This window comes from Ranitomeya imitator, chromosome 6 (assembly GCF_032444005.1).
Source record: "Ranitomeya imitator isolate aRanImi1 chromosome 6, aRanImi1.pri, whole genome shotgun sequence".
Classification (NCBI taxonomy): Eukaryota; Metazoa; Chordata; class Amphibia; order Anura; family Dendrobatidae; genus Ranitomeya; species Ranitomeya imitator.
In genome coordinates this window covers 214572143-214586300 of record NC_091287.1, presented here as the reverse complement: position 1 = coordinate 214586300, position 14158 = coordinate 214572143, and the positions used below count along the sequence as shown (strand labels likewise).

Sequence of the window (14158 nt, the reverse complement as noted above, 5' to 3'; positions counted from 1 at the left end):
ACGCTTGGCGGTTCCAAGCGCTGTGGATTAGACAGGGGTGGAAAGAGATGATTTGCATAGCTCCGCCTACTGCAAAGGATTCTGGGTAAACCTGCTATTCTTTGTATTATGCTGCTTGCAAGTACTTTCCGTTTCAGGAAAGCATCCACTATGTATTTCCTTTAAGTAGAGGGCTTTTCGGTCTCTTTCGTCCCGCTACATTTAGCCCAACTTGGGTCTCTCCCTAAGGTGGCTAGCATGTAAGAAACAGCAATAAACTTTTGAAGAAAGTGAGTCCTTTGATTGTGAAAAATACAAAATAAATGTGAATATGAATAAATTGATTATGAATACAAATCTTAGGTTTACCTGTAAGGTCTGATCCATTTTTGCCCATTTTATCTATTCTGTTGGCAATGCTAATGACAAAATTTTTGGCAAGACTGAAATTTGTTTTGCCAACACTTTCAGAGCTGTCTATTACAAACACCACATCAACTGGCTGGCAGGATCTGTAGCAATCTGCGAAAAGAAAACCATGCATTAAATACTATGTATAGGGCTCCTCTATATTTTTTTTTATAACCAAGAGGCCCATTCAACAAGTAGATTTCCCCAGAATTTTGGTGTAAAACTGCTTAAAAGTTTTGTTAATCTCAAAATTGTACACAAATGTTGCGACCTTTAGCAATTCTATACCAGTCCCAACCAGCTATGCCAACTTTTTAAAAACTGAATGAAGCTCATGTTAAAAAAAGATTGTCTGACAAATTCATTGGCAGAAATTATGATTGAAATATTCTCTCAACATTTCTGGAAGTGGCGCAGCAGTTGAAAGATGTGCCAAATTCATTAATATGCAAATGCATCTTAAGGAATTTGACATATCTTACTCCAGCTCCAGTGCATACTTCATCAAATGCCAATTTTGATGAATCAGGGCCAATATTTTTATTGTTATAAAATGTATTGAAAATGAAAGACTAAAAAAAGGAAGATGCTTACAAAGTAGAGAAATATGGTTAGGGAAACACATCTATAAACATATTTATTCCAAACACCCTTGCCCATTAATACCACACAGAATAATATGTGAAGTAAACAAATGTCTCCCTGATTTTTATAGGATTACTTTTCAGTGAAGAAAACACAAACCTACCTGCAAGATTTTCTTGTTTTGTAAATTATTGTTCATGAATTTGTACAGATCAATACATAAAATTTAGATTTCTCAAGTACAGACAAAATAGTCATTCTTCGTATTGTGCATCATGATATATTGGCTATTTCTGTTAGCTGTTACATAATTATTTACAATGCTCGAATATGTTGCAGACTGTTGTACAGTTTTTAGAAAGGACAGTTTCTGTGCTACATATTTATATTGACCATCAATCTACATGTTACTTAAAAGTACGGAGACATTTGTGGCATAAATGTCTGATAGATGCAGGTCCCACATCTGGGACCGGCATCTATTACCACCTATGTCCTCTCCGCCACCCCTGCACTCACTGGTAGTCAGGCGCAAACTGGAACTAGGGATCATGGGACCCCCATTCTGGAAATAGTAGAACCTGCATATATCAGACATTTATGATCCTATCTACAGGGGCTTCTCACAAAATTAGAATATCATCAAATAGTTAATTTACTTCAATTCTTCAATACAAAAAGTTAAACTCATATATTACATAGAGTTATTACAAACAGAGTGATCTATTTCAAGTGTTTATTTCTGTTAATTTTGATGATTATGGCTTACAGCCAATGAAAACCCAAAAGTTCTCTCAGTAGATTAGAATACTTTACAATACCAGCTTGAAAAATTATTTTAAAATCCAAAATGTTGGCCTACTGAAATGTATGTTCTGTAAATGCACTCAATACTTGGTTGGGGCTCCTTTTGCATCAATTACTACATCAATGCGGCAGTACATGGAGGCGATCAGCCTGTGACACTGCTGAGGTATTATTGAAGCCCAGATTGCATTGATAGCAGCCTTCAGCTCGTCTGCATTGTGGAGTCTGGTGACTCTCATCTTCCTCTTGACAACAGAGCATAGATTCTCTATGGGGTTAAGGTCAGGCGAGTTTGCTACCCAATCAAGCACAGGGATACTGTTGTTTTTAAACCAGGTATTGGTACTTTTGGCAGTGTGTACTGGTGCCAAGTCCTGCTGGAGAATGAAATTTCCATCTCCAAAAAGCTTTTCGTCAGAGGGAAGCATGAAGTACTCTAAAATTTCCTGTTAGAAAAACAGCAGATGGCATGGCTCACCAAATCATCACTGATTATGGAAACTTCACACAAAACCTCAAGCAGTTGTGTGCTTGTCTATTGGTCATGAGTGGCTTGACACAAGGAATGCGACACTTGTATCCCATGTCCTGGATACATCTGTGTGTGGTGGCTCTTGAAGCAATAACTCCAGCAGCAGTCCACTCCTTGTGAATTTCCCCCAAATTTTTTAATGGCCTTTACTTAATCCTTTCAAAACTGTGGATATCCCAGTTGCTTGAGCACCTTTTTCTACAACAGTTTTTCCATCTACTCAACTTTCCATTAATTTGCTTGTATACAGCATTCTGTAAACAGCCAGATTTTTTTTTAGCAATGATCTTTTGTGGCTTACCCTCCTTGTGAAATGTGTCAATGACTGCCTTCTGGACATCTGTCAAGTCAGCAGTCTTCCTCATGATTGTGGAGCCTGCTGAAACAGACTAAGGGACCTTTTTAAATGCTTAGGAAGCCTTTGCAGGTGTTTTTTGTTAATTATTCTAATTAACTGAGATAATGACTTTTGGGTTTTCATTGGCTGTAAGCAATAATCATCAACATTAACAGAAATAAACACTTGAAATAGATCACTCTGTTTGCAATGACTATATATCATCATTATCATTATTTATTTATATAGCACCATTAATTCCATGGTGCTGTACATGAGAAGGGGTTACATCAAAATAAAAATATCACTTACAGTAAACAAACTAACAATGGCAGACTGGTACAGAGGGAAGAGGACCCTGCCCTTGCGGGCTTACATTCTACAGGATTATGGGGAAGGAGACAGTAAGTCAGGGGTTGCAGTAGCTTCGATGGTATTGAGGTGGCCGTGTAGTCATTACAGGTTGTAAGCTTTCTTAAATAGGTGGGTGTTCAGGTTTCTTTTGAAGGATTCAAATGTGGTGGATAACCGGATGTGTTGGGGCACAGAATTCCAGAGGATGGGGATATTCGGGAGAAGTAACATAGTTATTTTGACTATTTAGATCAACGCCCTATCATGGAATCTAGTATATATAACCTGTAACATTATAGTTTTCAAGAAAGGCATCCAGTCCCCTCTTAAATATAAGTAATGAATCACTCATTACAACATCATATGGCAGAGAGTTCCATAGTCTCACTGCTCTTACAGTAAAGAGTCAGCGTCTGTTATTATGCTTAAACCTTCTTTCCTCCAAACGTAGAGGATGCCCCCTTGTCCCTGTCTCAGGTCTTTGATTAAAAAGATCATCAGAAAGGTCTTTGTACTGTCCCCTCATATATTTATACATTAACCCCTTACCGGCATCGGACGTACTATACCGTCCGATGCCGGCTCCCCTGCTTTGATGCAGGGCTCCGCGGTGAGCCCGCATCAAAGCCGGGACATGTCAGCTGTTTTGAACAGCTGACATGTGCCCGTAATAGGCGCGGGCAGAATCGTGATCTACCCGCACCTATTAACTAGTTAAATGCCGCTGTCAAACGCAGACAGCGGCATTTAACTACCGCTTCCGGCCGGGCGGCCGGAAATGACGTCATCGCCGACCCCCGTCACATGTCCGGGGGTCGGCGATGCGTCTCCATTGTAGCCATAGAGGTCCTTGAGACCTCTATGGTTACTGATTGCCCGTCGCTGTGAGCGCCACCCTGTGGTCGGCGCTCACAGCACACGTGCAATTCTGCTACATAGCAGCGATCAGCAGATCGCTGCTATGTAGCAGAGCCGATCGTGCTGTGCCTGCTTATAGCCTCCCATGGAGGCTATTGAAGCATGGCAAAAGTTAAAAAAAAAAGTTTAAAAAAATGTGAAAAAAATAAAAAAACATAAAAGTTTAAATCACCCCCCTTTCACCCCAATCAAAATAAATCAATAAAAAAAATCAAATCTACGCATATTTGGTATCGCCGCGCTCAGAATTGCCCGATCTATCAAATAAAAAAAAAGTATTAACCTGATCGCTAAACAGCGTAGCGGGAAAAAAACTCGAAATGCCAGAATTACGTTTTTTTGGTCGCCGCGACATTGCATTAAAATGCAATAACGGGCGATCAAAAGAACGTATCTGCACCGAAATGCTATCAATAAAAACGTCATCTCGGCACGCAAAAAATAAGCCCTCAACCGACCCCAGATCACGAAAAATGGAGACGCTACGAGTATCGGAAAATGGCGCAATTTTATTTTTTTTTTTAGCAAAGTTTGGAATTTTTTTTCACCACTTAGATAAAAAATAACCTAGTCATGTTTGGTGTCTATGAACTCGTAATGACCTGGAGAATCATAATGGCAGGTCAGTTTTAGCATTTAGTGAACCTAGCAAAAAAGCCAAACAAAAAACCAATGTGGGATTGCACTTTTTTTGCAATTTCACCGCACTTGGAATTTTTTTCCCGTTTTCTAGTACACGACATGCTAAAACCAATGATGTCGTTCAAAAGTACAACTCGTCCCGCAAAAAATAAGCCCTCACATGGCCAAATTGACGGAAAAATAAAAAAGTTATGGCTCTGGGAAGGAGGGGAGCGAAAAACGAACACGGAAAAACGAAAAATCCCCCGGTCATGAAGGGGTTAAAATAAGATCACCACTTAGCCTTCATTTTTCCAAACTAAATAGGCCCAAGTGTAATAACCTGCCTTGGTATTGCAGAACCCCCAGTCCTCTAATAACCTTGGTCGCTCTTCTCTGCACCCGCTCTAGTTCAGCTATGTCTTTCTTATACACCGGAGACCAGAACTGTGCACAGTGTTCTAAGTGTGGTCGAACTAGTGACTTGTATAGAGGTAAAATTATGTTCTGCTCATGAGCATCTATGCCTCTTTTAATGTATCCCATTATTTTATTTGCCTTTGTAGCAGCTGCCTGACACTGGCCACTAAATGTGAGTTTGTCATCCACCCATACACCCAGGTCTTTTTCATTGACAGTTTTGCCCAGAGTTTTAGGATTAAGCACATAGTTATACATTTTATTACTTCTACCCAAGTGCATGACCTTACATTTATCCCCATTAAAGCTCATTTGCCATTTATCAGCCCAAGCTTCTAGTTTACATAAATCATCTTGTAATATAAAATTGTTCTCCTCTGTATTGATTACCCTGCAGAGTTTAGTGTCATCTGCAAATATTGAAATTCTGCTCTTTATGCCCCCTACAAGGTCATTAATAAATATGTTAAAAAGAAGAGGGCCCAATACTGACCCCTGTAGTACCCCACTGCTAACCGCGACCCAGTCCGAGCGTGCTCCATTAATAACCACCCTTGTTTCCTATCCCTGAGCCAGCTCTCAACCCACTTACACCCACTTATCTTCCCCTATCCCCATTATTCTCATTTTATGTATCAACCTCTTGTGTGGCACCGTATCAAAAGCTTTTGAAAAGTCCATATACACTGCGTCCACTGGGTTCCCTTGGTCCAGTCCGGAACTTAACTCTTCATAGAAATTGATCAGATTGAACCAGTTGTGAAAGGTAATTGTCTCTCATAGTTGTCAAAAACCGATTACCTTTGCTGGAACTGCAGGTTTCTGTTCCCCAATCTATTTCAGGGTAGTTGAAGTCCCCCATAATAATGACTTCTCCTTGAGTGGCAGCTTCATCTATTTGCTTTACGAGGATATTCTCCATTGCTTCCATTATTTTTGGAGACTTATAACAACCCCTTATCTCCACCCACAGGAACTCTACATTTTCATTAGATTCAACTATATTATCACGCAGGATGGGTTTAAGGATGATTTTACATATACTCACCTCCCCCTCGCTTATCCATTCAGTCATTTCTGAACAGACTATAACCCTGCAAGTTAACATTCCAGTCATGGCTCTCATCCAGCCATGTCTCAGATATCCCAATCATGTTAAATTATGCTCCAACAACATTAATTCTAATTTGTCCATTTTGTTGCCAAGGCTTCTAGCATTAGTATACATGAACTTTATGTATCTCAATGTACCTCTATTCTTTCTTAAATTATTAATTGTTCTAACCCCACCCCCATGCCACCGCCACCCCCAACTTCCTTATTTGCGCCCAGGTCTCTATCTGCACTATCTTCCCCTCCTATAAAATTAATACCTTCCCCCCCAATCCCTAGTTTAAACACTCCTCCAACCTTCTAGCCATTTTCTCCCCAGCACAGCTGCATCTTCCCCATTGAGGTGCACCCTGTCCCTAGCGTAGAACCTGTAACCAACTGAGAAGTCGGCCCAATTATCCAGGAACCCAAACACCTCCTTCCTACACCAATTCTTGAGCCACTTATTAACCTCCCTAATCTCCCGTTGCCTCTCTGGCGTGGTACATGGTACAGGCAGTATTTCGGAAAATACCACGTTGGAGGTCCTTGCTTTCAGCTTGCAGCCTAATTCCCTAAACTGGATAAGCTGGGAAATTGGGAGGCAGCGAAGGGATTTGCAAAGAGGGAAAGCAGGAGTGTAGCGAGGAGAGAGATTAGTCGGGCAGCAGAGTTAAGGACTGACTTGAGTGGTGCAAAAGTGTTAGAAGGTAGGGCACAAAGGAAGATGTTGCAGTAGTCGAGGCAGGAGATGATTAGGGCATGCACAAGCATTTTGGTAGAGTGAGGGATGAGGAAAAGACGATTTCTGGAAATATTTTTGATCTGGAGGCGACAGGAGGTGGCGAGAGCTTGGATGTGCAGTTTGAAGGACAGGGCAGAGTCAAGGGGTACTCCAAGGCAGAAGATTTTGGGAACAGGGGAAAGTGTGAGTTCATTTATTTTGATTGATAGATCAGATAGGGAAGATATGAGAGATGGAGGAAAGATAATTAGTTCAGATTTGTTCACATTGAGCTTAAGGAAGCAAGAGAAGAAGGAGGATATGGCTGATAGACGCTCTGGGATTTTGAAGAGCAGAGAGGTGACATCAGGGCCAGAAAGGTAGATCTGAGTGTCATCAGCATATAGATGGTACTGGAAGCCACATGACCTTATGATTTGTCCCAGGCTGAATGTATAGACTGAGAAGAGTAAAGGTACCGTCACACTAAGCGACGCTCCAGCGATATAGACAACGATCCGACCTAAACTAGATCGCTGGAGCGTCGCTGTTAGGTCGCTGTAGAGACGTCAAACACTGCTACTCCAGAATGATGCAGGAGCGATCCAGTGACGTACTTATCGTTCTCGCTGGTTGTTAGCTCCATGAACAAACATTGCAGGCATCATTGCTTTTGCTGTCAAACATGACGAATCACACCAACCTGACGACCAAATAAAGTTCTGGACTTTCAGCTACGACCAGCGATGTCACAGCAGGATCCTGATCGCTGCTGCATGTCAAACACAACGAAATCGCTATCCAGGACGCTGCAACGTCACGGATCTTTGTCGTTCTCGTTGTAAAGTTGCTCAGTGTGAAGGTACCTTAAGGGTCCTAGGACAGAGCCTTGAGGGACACCGAGAGGGGGCGAGATGAAGAGGTAGTATGGGAGTAGGAAATGCTAAATGTGCAGTTGGTAAGGTATGAGGAGATCCAAGATAGGGCAAGGTCTTTGACACCAAAGGAAGAGAGGATCTGTAGTAGGAGGCAGTGGTCAGATGTGTTGAAGGCAGAGGACAGGTCTAGAAAGAGGAGTATAGAGAATTGTCTGTTATCTGTGGCTGTAAGTAGGTCGTTAGTAATTTTGGTCAGGGCAGTCTCAGTGGAACAGTGGGGATGGAAGCCAGATTGTAGGTTGTCGATGAGAGAGTTACATGCACAGTGACAAGAAAGTTCAGCATGGACGTGCTACTCAAGGAGTTTGGAAGCAAATGGGAGCAAGGATATGGGGCGAGGTATGGCTTTCTGAGGATAGGTGTGATTGTGGCATGCTTGAAAGCAGAGGGGAAGGTACCAGAAGTTAGTGATGTTGAAGAGATGGGTTAGGGATGGGATTAGTGTGGTGGTGAGGTTGGGGAGGAGGCGGGATGGGATAGGGTCAAGAGCACAAGTGGTGAGGTGTGATTTGGAGAGAAGATGAGCAAGCTCCCCTTCAGGTGATTTTGGAGAGGGACATTATGGGATTAGGGCATTGGTCTGGTATACAAAGGGGTTGTGGTGGTTTGACAACAAAGACTTGCCTTGTTTAGTCTCTCTTATTTTTGAAGTGCGTGGCAATATATAATATATATATATATATATATATATATATATATATATATATCATATGAGATTCACTTTTTGAATTGAAGAACTGAAATAAATTAACTTTTTTATGACATTTTCATTTAATGAGAAGTACTAGTGTACATGTCATGAATGTCTCTCCTGAAACATCCACAATAACCAAACTTACAAATACAGTGTATTAAAAATGAGGAGGTAGGTAAAAACAAAGAAAAAATAAAATGCCAAATCCAAGGTAGGGCAAACGCTATATTGGGATTGCTTAAATGTTATTTACATACCACAACATCCGCAGATTTCCTCAACATAGCTCATGATTTCACAGTCCTTAAATAAACGAATAAGATTTTTTAATTACTAATGCTGTAGTTGGTTTTATATGTTTTATCAATGTTGTATGTCCTTTGTTAGTTGACTTGGTTATGAGAGAAATAGTTTTAATACCTTCAATTTGTCAAAACAGATTGAATGAAAATACAATGCAAATTTATATTCTAGAGTAACAGAATTTATTAATAAAGATGTTTACTCTCTTAGCCATGGACCACCGTCATTTTCCTGCTTTCCAATGGTACCTCTCTCGCTTTTTTTTTGGTCCACCTATAGTTTCCATGTCATGACTCACGACAACATGTTTGGGGCTATAATATCAGTACAGATGAATGTGATTGCTCCTTGGCCCTTTAAGGTACCGTCACACTACGCGACGCTGCAGCGATACCGACAACGATGTCGATCGCTGCAGCATCGCTGTTTGGTCGCTGGAGAGCTGTCACACAGGCAGCTCTCCAGCGAACAACGATCCTGAAGTCCCCGGGTAACCAGGGTAAACATCGGGTTACTAAGCGCAGGGCCGCGCTTAGTAACCCGATGTTTACCGTGGTTACCGTTGTAAATGTAAAAAAACAAACACTGCATACTTACATTCCCGGTGTCTGGTCAGGTCCCTCGCCTTCAGCTTCCAGCACTGACTGAGCGCCGGCCGGAAAGCACAGCGGTGACGTCACCGCAGTGCTTTACGGCTTGCCGGCGCTCACCAGTCAGTGCACTGCGGGAAGCTGACGGCGAGGGACGTGACCAGACACCGGGAATGTAAGTATGTAGTGTTTGTTTTTTTACATTTACAACGGTAACCAGGGTAAACATCGGGTTACTAAGCGCGGCCCTGCGCTTAGTAACCCGATATTTACCCTGGTTACCAGTGACAACATCACGCCGATTCAGCGATGTCAGCGGGATATCCAGCGACAAAATAAAGTGCTGGACTTTCCCCAGCGACCAACGATCTCCCAGCAGGGGCCTGATCGTTGGTCGCTGTCACACATAACGATTTAGTTAACAATATCAATGCTACGTCACAAAAAGCAACGATATCATTAACAATATCGTTATGTGTGACGGTACCCTTAGAGCTCACCTGAATCTGAGGTTATTTTGCATTTTCCAGCGGCTCACTGTGAATTGTCTGTTTCCTCGTCACAATATTTGCTATGTCCTTACAGTCTCGCCTGTCTTATTCCTTCCTTACTTTTTATCTTGGCTTTATCTTGTGATTTCACTTCATATGTCTTCTGGTATTTCTCATAGATCTTTTTACATTGAATAGTCACTTTATTAGTAAATTCCTTCTTTCTTAATTAGATAATTTATAGGAACATTTATTTTTAAATATTAATTAGTACAATGTAAATGCACACAAACAGCAATGATATATATGCACATGAATATGCATGCCTCTTATTACTCTTGACCACCTACCTGTGTTGAAGTATGTCTCTTTATTTACATTTTAGATTAACCCCTTAGTGACAGCCAAATTTTTAAAATCTGACCAGTGTCACTTTATTTGGTAATAACTCTGGAGCGCTTCAACAAATCCCAGTGATTTTGAGGTTGTTTTTTTCGTGAGACATTATACTTTATGATAATAGTCGATATGTTTTGTGCTCATTTATATAAAATATCCAAATTTGAGAAAAATGTTAAAAAATCAGCAATTTTCAAATTTTGAATGATTATCCCTTTAAGTTAGATAGTCATACCACAGCAAAACATGAATAAATAATATTTCCCTCATGTCTGCTTTACATCAGCACCGTTTGTAAAATGTTCTTTTATCTTGTTAGCATTTTAGAAGGTTTAAAAATGTAGCAGTCATTTTTAATTTTTTCTAGGAAATTTACAAAATTTATTTTTTTTAGGGACCTATCCAGGTTTGAAGTGCCTTTAGGGGTCCTACATATTGGGAAACCCCCAAAAGTTATACCATTTTAAAAACAGCACCCCCTGAAATATTGAAAACTGCAGTCAGGTAGTTTATTAAGCCTTCAGGTGATTTTCAGGAATTAATGCAAAGTGGCATGACCGAAATGAAAAAGTGTATTTTTACCAGCTAAATGTTGCTAACTTCTGAACAGGTTACAACAGCCGGCAGATTATAAGGCCGCTATTTGGTCATGAATTGCCATGACAAACATCAGGACAACATAATCATGTTCTGAGGTCACCAATTGGGATAAAGAGGAAGCGCCCACACTATGTTAACCATATACATGATGTAGTCACTATTGACAGCAGCATCTAAGGAGTTAAACAGATTTGGACGGTGCAAACACTGATCGTGGCTGATGCAGCAAGTTGTCAGCTATAGTGTAGAGCCGACAGCTGTTGGATGGATGGCCTCATCACGCTGCTGCATGTCAGAGCTGAGACTGACTAGCGCTGCACTGTTCCTGTACCACCGAAGGCGCAAATACATTTGAGTATAAGGAAAAGGAGCAATCCCAATCGAGATAGCTCCGTGGGCCATACAACATCATTTGTCGGGTCCCATGCGGCCCATATGTTGTGCAGGCCTACTGTAAACACATCATTTTTCTCAGCACCCTCCCCCCAATACCATGAAAGGCACATCACTGGAGAGGCATATTATCTCATACCTTATACCTCATACATAAGGTTAAACACTCCTATCCAGAAGGAGTCCAATTGAGAGCACTTCCAAATCTTGTGCATAAGAACAGCTCCTCTAATTGACATCAAGTTATAATACCCATCTAAGAGCTATTTTATAAAGACACAGTGGGGTTTTGTGAAGAAGGGATGAATTTGAAAATCCGTGTGACTCGGAATTAGACCGTGTCTGTTATGACTCTGTTGTTGGGTGTTCCATTACCAGAGTCCCTTTCCCTGTCCATAACGCTAGGGGCTCCATGTTCCCCAGATTACTTCCGATGGTGAAGATACCAGGGTCATGTATCTTGCCTTAGGTTCTGAATCCGTCTTCAGTCTGTACCCTTCCCTCACCCAGGGAAGAGTGGAGTAGCAGTGTGCCATAATCCACCAACCAGACTAACAAAGATAATATGAAGAGGGATAATGAAAAATACAAAATATATTCACACAAACAATAGAGGAATGCATCGGGGAGTGGAGGATGGGGTTAAATCAAAGTAGGAGAAGAAAGGAAATTATCACACACTCAAAACTTAGTAACAGTCACAGATAAATCCCCCAAACCCTTCTCCAATAACAACCACCAACAACCTCCAGCCATGCAGCATAAGCTATCTCTGACAATGAGTGCTAAACAGGACCCAGTTTATATAGGATATGGGAGTGGCTAACAGTGCACAGCTGAAAGCTTTAATGCAGGAAAGCTTCCAGGAGCTCTCAGCTGAGCAGATTAACCTCTGCACTGCTAAAAAAAACTTGCACTGTTTAATATGAAGGTGAAGTGCGTCTAATCCATGCAGGAGTAGGAAATATCAGACACCCCTTGTTCTTCTGGCTCCTCTCTGTTGTGGTAAAACCATGACAGTGTCATGTTATAGGACACAATATCTGACTACTGCTCGTCTGCCAGCAACATCTGCAAGGAGTTTGTATGTTCTCCCTGTGTTTGCGTGGGTTTCCTCCAGGTTCTCCGGTTTCATCACTTCTTCCAAAGACATACTGATAGGGATTCTAGATTGTGAGCCCCATTGGGGACAGTGCCAATAATGTCTGTAAAGCACAGTGAAATTAATGGTGTTATATAAGTGAGTAAAATAAATAAATAAAAATATACAGTAGTGTTCAAAATATCAAAAGTGTGTTCAAAAACATGAGTAATTCACAAAATATTTATACCAGTTTTTATTTCCATGTATTGGGAACATCGCACACTGTTTTGTAATTCAAAACATGAAGAGAAATGTATAGAATTTTTAACTACTAAACAGGAAATAACAACAAAATGAACATTGGGCTGTTCTAAAAAAAACAGCAATGTCTATGTCTGCATTTGTCCTTGTACCCAAAAAGAACGCTTTTACTTTCATCAGTCCACAAAATGTTTCTCCATTTCTCTTTAGGCTAGTTGAAATGTTCTTTGGCAAATTTTATCGGCTTCAGTACATGTGTTTTATTAACCATGGACTTTGTGGGCATTTCTTTCTAAGAGATTAGCTTCACACAGGTGTCTTCTGTCTTTTTTTTTTTTTTTAACAGTGGGACTTTGCGGGGACTTCTTCCTAGGATTAGCTTCACACGGGCTTCTAACTGTCACAGCATTCACCGGTAAGACTTGAGACTGTCTTTGATCATTGTTTTTGATGTGGTAATATAATATATACCAAAAACAGTGATTAATCTGGTTAGTCATATTGGACTGCTATTATTTTGAACACTGCTGTATAACAATTGCATATGAGTGAAGTGGCCATGTGATGACTGATGGCACCTGAGAATGAGTTGCCCGCCAGGGCCGTGGGGTACTCGGTATCGGGTCCTGAGTTCACAGGGGGATGTCACGGTGGTGACCGGGTCCGTGGCCCTGGGCGCCCATGTAAAAGGAAAAGGTCTTTAAAGGGAATAAAGTTTATGTTCGTGACACCACCTGTGGTATTCGGTCAGTGGGGACCGACGCTGCTTTTAGGGGTCCTCTGGGGTGATGCTATGGCAGCTAGATGGTATAACTTCCCACAGGTGAAGTGTATCCCCAGGGCTCCCGGTGTGTAGATGGAAGATGGTGAATGGCGCAGCAAAGAATGAGGACACAGGGTTGCAGTCTCTTTACCTTGTTTACTGTCGACTTCAGGCAGCCACAGTCCAGGGCACCAGATCACAGGGAATCTAGCACGCCCCAGCCTCTAAGGGTGTTACCGTGCCTCCTGGGCACTAAGGAAGACAGGGAACGTGGAGTTCAGCAGTCCTGTCGGTCTCTGATGTATGTCATGGAGAGCCTTACGATCCTCAGTGTTCCGGCTACCGGTCTCTGCGCCTCAGAAGGAGGCAGCCTGCTTGGGGCTGGTCTCCCCCTGGTATCCTCTCCTGTGCTTTGCTCTCCTGCATGTTCACTGCAATATATTCGGCTTTCTGAATGTATATTTCCAGGAACTGCTGCACTGCGGCTACGCAGCTCCGTAAACCCTCTTCTGCCTCAGACTGGTCCAGTCTTTTTCCTGGCAAGAACTGACCGACTTTGCCTACAGACTACTATATATATATATATATATATATATATATATATATAGAGTCACCTAGTAGATAGGTTCAAAAGCTCCCCCTGGTGGCCTGGAGTGTGAATGTGTTGCATGTTTGTGGAACCTGGTTACAGTTATCCCTTCTTGCCTTCAATCTCCCCGTGAGGAAAGCAATGTTACTCTGACGACCAGGACCCTGGGGCACCACACAAGCAGAGCTGAATCCTGACAGTAAGTATATTACACGCTGTTAGGATTGGCATGCTACAGGGCTTCATTTTATAGTTAATATGCTTGCCCAGGTT

General features: G+C 41.6%; 1 protein-coding gene across 2 annotated transcripts in view; it reads right to left on the bottom strand.

The window, feature by feature from the left end:
• LOC138642353 (collagen alpha-2(VI) chain-like) overlaps nucleotides 1-14158 on the bottom strand; it is a 668325-nt gene that overhangs the window by 47953 nt on the left and 606214 nt on the right. For both annotated transcript variants that reach the window (XM_069730466.1, XM_069730467.1), the window contains 2 exons: nucleotides 8670-8715; nucleotides 349-501 (listed from right to left, as the gene is read on the bottom strand). In XM_069730466.1, the coding sequence (XP_069586567.1) occupies nucleotides 349-501; nucleotides 8670-8715 (199 nt within the window). The remainder of the gene's footprint in view (nucleotides 1-348; nucleotides 502-8669; nucleotides 8716-14158) is intronic.